This window comes from Alosa sapidissima, chromosome 4, assembly GCF_018492685.1.
Source record: "Alosa sapidissima isolate fAloSap1 chromosome 4, fAloSap1.pri, whole genome shotgun sequence".
Classification (NCBI taxonomy): Eukaryota; Metazoa; Chordata; class Actinopteri; order Clupeiformes; family Clupeidae; genus Alosa; species Alosa sapidissima.
Genome location: NC_055960.1, coordinates 36,069,826 through 36,073,996, shown reverse-complemented (window position 1 = coordinate 36,073,996; position 4,171 = coordinate 36,069,826). Strand labels below are relative to the sequence as shown.

The 4,171-nt window shown below is 41.8% G+C and overlaps 1 protein-coding gene across 1 annotated transcript in view; it reads right to left on the bottom strand.

Moving 5' to 3' along the window:
- The window catches only part of cadpsa (Ca2+-dependent activator protein for secretion a), a 151,730-nt gene extending 147,844 nt beyond the window's left edge, over positions 1–3,886 (bottom strand). Inside the window, exons 1-2 of the mRNA XM_042090214.1 lie at positions 3,633–3,886; positions 3,073–3,432 (exon numbers count right to left, since the gene is read on the bottom strand). Coding sequence (XP_041946148.1) covers positions 3,073–3,405 — 333 coding nt within the window. The 5' untranslated portion in view covers positions 3,406–3,432; positions 3,633–3,886. The remainder of the gene's footprint in view (positions 1–3,072; positions 3,433–3,632) is intronic.
- Positions 3,887–4,171: the final 285 nt, after the last annotated feature.

Below are 4,171 nucleotides of genomic sequence, written 5' to 3'. Positions count from 1 at the left end.
AATCATTTTATGTTCCACCCACAGCAAAGAATGTGGGCAGAGCACCACATGCAACACGTATAACATCTGGCCTGTGACATATAACATGTAACATGTATAACATATGGCCTGTGACATATAACATGTAACACGTATAACATATGGCCTGTGACATATAACATGTAACACGTATAACATACAGTATGGTCTGTGACATATAACATGCAACACATATAACATATGGCCTGTGACATATAACATGCAACACATATAACATATGGCCTGTGACATATAACATGCAACACGGAGATGGTTATCAGTCAGGGAGCATGTGTCTGTAGTCAGGCAATAACATGCTTTTCTACTATCATCTGAGAATCAGAAAACCACAGGAGGGCCAGCTGCTAGTCATAATAACCTGAGCGCACAACTGGGTCTTATATTTCATCATAAAATCCCGAGTGAATAATACGGAGTGTCTATTAGCGCTTGCCCCTCGCTACACACTGACTCTATCTGCACCCATTAAAAACACAACACACACAAGTGCGCACGCGCAGGTCTCCGAACCACTGCAAAGCAGCATAGAACTCATAGTTTCAGAAACTCTACAACGATCACTGGGACGTAGTATAGGATTCACATATGAAAAGGCAGAGTAGCCGGCATTAAACACAACATATATGCTATCCGTACATTACTTTATTGCTATTTTGTTTAGTGGTTAGGTTAAGTATCCAAATATAGCACATCTAATCAAAAAGGAAAAGGTGGTCTATTGGGTAGAGTAACATGTCATCCAAGAGCCCATGGTTCAATATTCAGGTGATTTCCCTTCTGAATAGACTTTAAATGAATGCATGCCCTGACTACTTTACCATTACCTTTACAAATAGTAGCCAGTTAAATATGTTTAGATGTATACGTTATTTGTGCATGTACAGATGGAATGCACAGATATGCACTGTATCTGTGTGGCCAGGTGTAAATAGCATTGCTGCACACCCGGGTGTGTCTCTCTGCTGCCATGCTATACATCCGGGTGTAAGTAGACACATAGGCTATTTTCACTGGATACAAATAGCATGTATAGCTATTGACGAATTGCATCTGTCTGAATAATATAAGGCTTCTAGTTTCAGAGCACTTGTTGCAGTCACAATCATAGCTAGTCTCTAATACAGTGGGTGCTATCAATAGTGGGGAAAAATCATCATAATAGCCGCAGTATACTATAGTTATTATCAATATTTCACAACTGTATTTCAAAGTGTCATTTGGGATTTACTGCAATACATTTGGGCTGAGGTTTTGACTATAGTTCAGAGCAGTCATTCACTGAGCAAAAGAAAATGAACTGAGAAAGTTGAATTTTATCAATGTGACAAGTCACAGTAACATGTAGTCTGTCTGCTGAGAGAGTCTGGCTGAACATGTAGTCTGTCTGTCTGTCTGGTTAAACATGTAGTCTGTCTGTCTGCTGAGAGAGTCTGGTTAAACATGTAGTCTGTCTGTCTGTCTGGTTAAACATGTAGTCTGTCTGTCTGCTGAGAGAGTCTGGTTAAACATGTAGTCTGTCTGTCTGTCTGTCTGGTTAAACATGTAGTCTGTCTGTCAGCTCAGAGAGTCTGGTTAAACATGTAGTCTGTCTGTCTGCTCAGAGTCTGGTTAAACATGTAGTCATGTAGTCTGTCTGTCTGTCTGGTTAAACATGTAGTCTGTCTGTCTGTCTGTCTGTCTGGTTAAACATGTAGTCTGTCTGTCTGCTCAGAGAGTCTGGTTAAACATGTAGTCTGTCTGTCTGTCTGGTTAAACATGTAGTCTGTCTGTCTGCTGAGAGAGTTTGGTTAAACATGTAGTCTGTCTGTCTGTCTGTCTGGTTAAACATGTAGTCTGTCTGTCTGCTCAGAGAGTCTGGTTAAACATGTAGTCTGTCTGTCTGGTTAAACATGTGAGGGATACTGGTTCTCTACTCCAATGTGATTCTCTGAGGCACTATTGCATACATTAGCCTAGTGGCAGCAAGATAATCCAGAAGAGGATAGCATGCCATATGCCATGAATTCAGTGCTAGTGTGTCATGAAGTTTCTCATTTAGCCTACCATTTGTTTAATCCTGAACTGCATTCAGTAAGACCAGTAACATCATCCAGTAAGACCAATATCTCTTTTCTGCCGTTTTTAGAATAAAAAAAATGTTTTGATGTTAACAGCCATATGTTTTTTTTTGTTTGTTTGTTTTGAGCAATTTGAAAATCAAACGTAAAACCACAACATGGCTTTATTATAAGGGATTTCACACGATGAGTATGTCAGGATACACCGAACCCTTTCAACAAAAATAAGAAACTGTTTTACTTGATTGACTGCGACTCAAAGGCGTGTTGGGTTGGCTGTCTGCGTTAAATTAAGGCAAGCCCATTTTGTATGCGCATTCGGTCAGACTTCACCAAGCGCCACCTAAAGGGTAGCCGCAGCTTTCAGAAAACGAGAAGGAAATAGACACTCAAAATATTTCGACAACATCTGTCTTTTTTGCAAACGGATTCTGGACTTCCAACGCTAGTAATTGATCGCCACAGTCTCCCGGCGACACAACGACAATATACGTTTCTTAACGAGGGACAACTCAACCAAAGTGTTTAATTACGGATTTATGAAGAACAAATGAAGAAAGTTTTAGGTGATTTATAATTTGCAGTGACCCATACCTAGCTCCTATATGTAATGTAACAGGTGACAGTGAGGTACTTAATTCCGCAACCGGCACTTGATCAGTGCAAGCAATAGGTAGGGCCAAATTTGGCAAATTCTCTTGCCAAAGAGAATTAATAAAAGTTTTCGGAAACCTATTGCATTTTCATTATCAAATGCATTGGGGGAATCGTATTGCCACCAGAGAATCCTTGTGAGATATTGAGAAGTGAAACCAACTGGTGGCAGTGATGAGGAGGGGGGTTCAAAATGGCAGACTTAAGTGAGGAAGCAGCATGGATTGTCTTGAATATTGGGCTTATTTATAACAACAAATGTGTTATTTCTGGGTCGTTATTGATTTATTTACAAAGATTCTTAATTTTCTCGCTCTCTTACCTTTTGTTGTCGTCTCGCCATGTCTGTTGGTTGTTTAGCGTTGAAAGGGTAAGCAATGCAGCGCATGACAAAGACATAGAGCTGTAGTCTCTTCTTTCGCTCTTCCTCTTCTCTTTGCATCTTTTCCAAGTCCTCCTTCTCCTTCTCACTCGCCACCGAAGGGCTCGGACTTGACGGACGGACATTGCTACTCCGACTGGGCTGTAAGCCACCAGAGCCCTCACTGGTCCGACTTGGAGAGACACGGGCACCAGCCTTAGGTGCTGCAACTACTTTGCGCTCCTCTTCCACTATCTCATCTGTTTCCTCCTCGCTTGATGATGGATCCAACATTTTGATTCAAACTGATGAACGTCTAGTCTAGATATAAAACAAAAAGCAAACCCACAATTTCTAAACAGAAAATGAATGAGTCTACTACTAAGTGTGGAAGACCAATGTGGCAGTGTGCCAGACGCTACACGGAAAAGTGGTTACAAATTGGGCCAATGTAATACAGCAAAGAATAGAGCACAGAGACACTTCACGAGATGCATGCATGTAATAAAACTGACACTTACATTGGGCGAGTCTGGTGAGACTGGTCGCGCGACACAAACACCCCTACCGAATGAAATTGTTGCTGCTTACGCCTCTTCGGCGTTTTAACTCTCCAGTCACCGCCGGGGATTTGCTGGGAGATACTACAGAGAGGGGAGGGCTGTAAAGAGAGAAAACGCTTTTCAGAGCCCTGTTTTGTCTATCGATTTTCAGTGTTGCCTGCCGTGGTTTGTCAATTGCGCGCTGATGATGGCCACTTCCTGGGGGAGCGAAGCAGGCGCTGACCATGGTTCTGAACTGGAGAATCAGATTGTTGGGGGTGGGGTTGCCAGAGGTCTGTTCGTTGACGCTGTTTCCGCGAAAACGAAATGCATCACCAACCTGTCGATTTCCCTGGGAACAGTAATAGCTTAAAAGTTTTTTAGATGCAAACATCGAGCAGTTAGGCATTGCTTCAACAGTTTGGGTGGCAGTACATCGGTTCTTCTGATGACAGTACAATTGTTTACTTTTGGATTGAAAAATAGTATGACCACAGTTCAATTGAAAGAATGTGTTA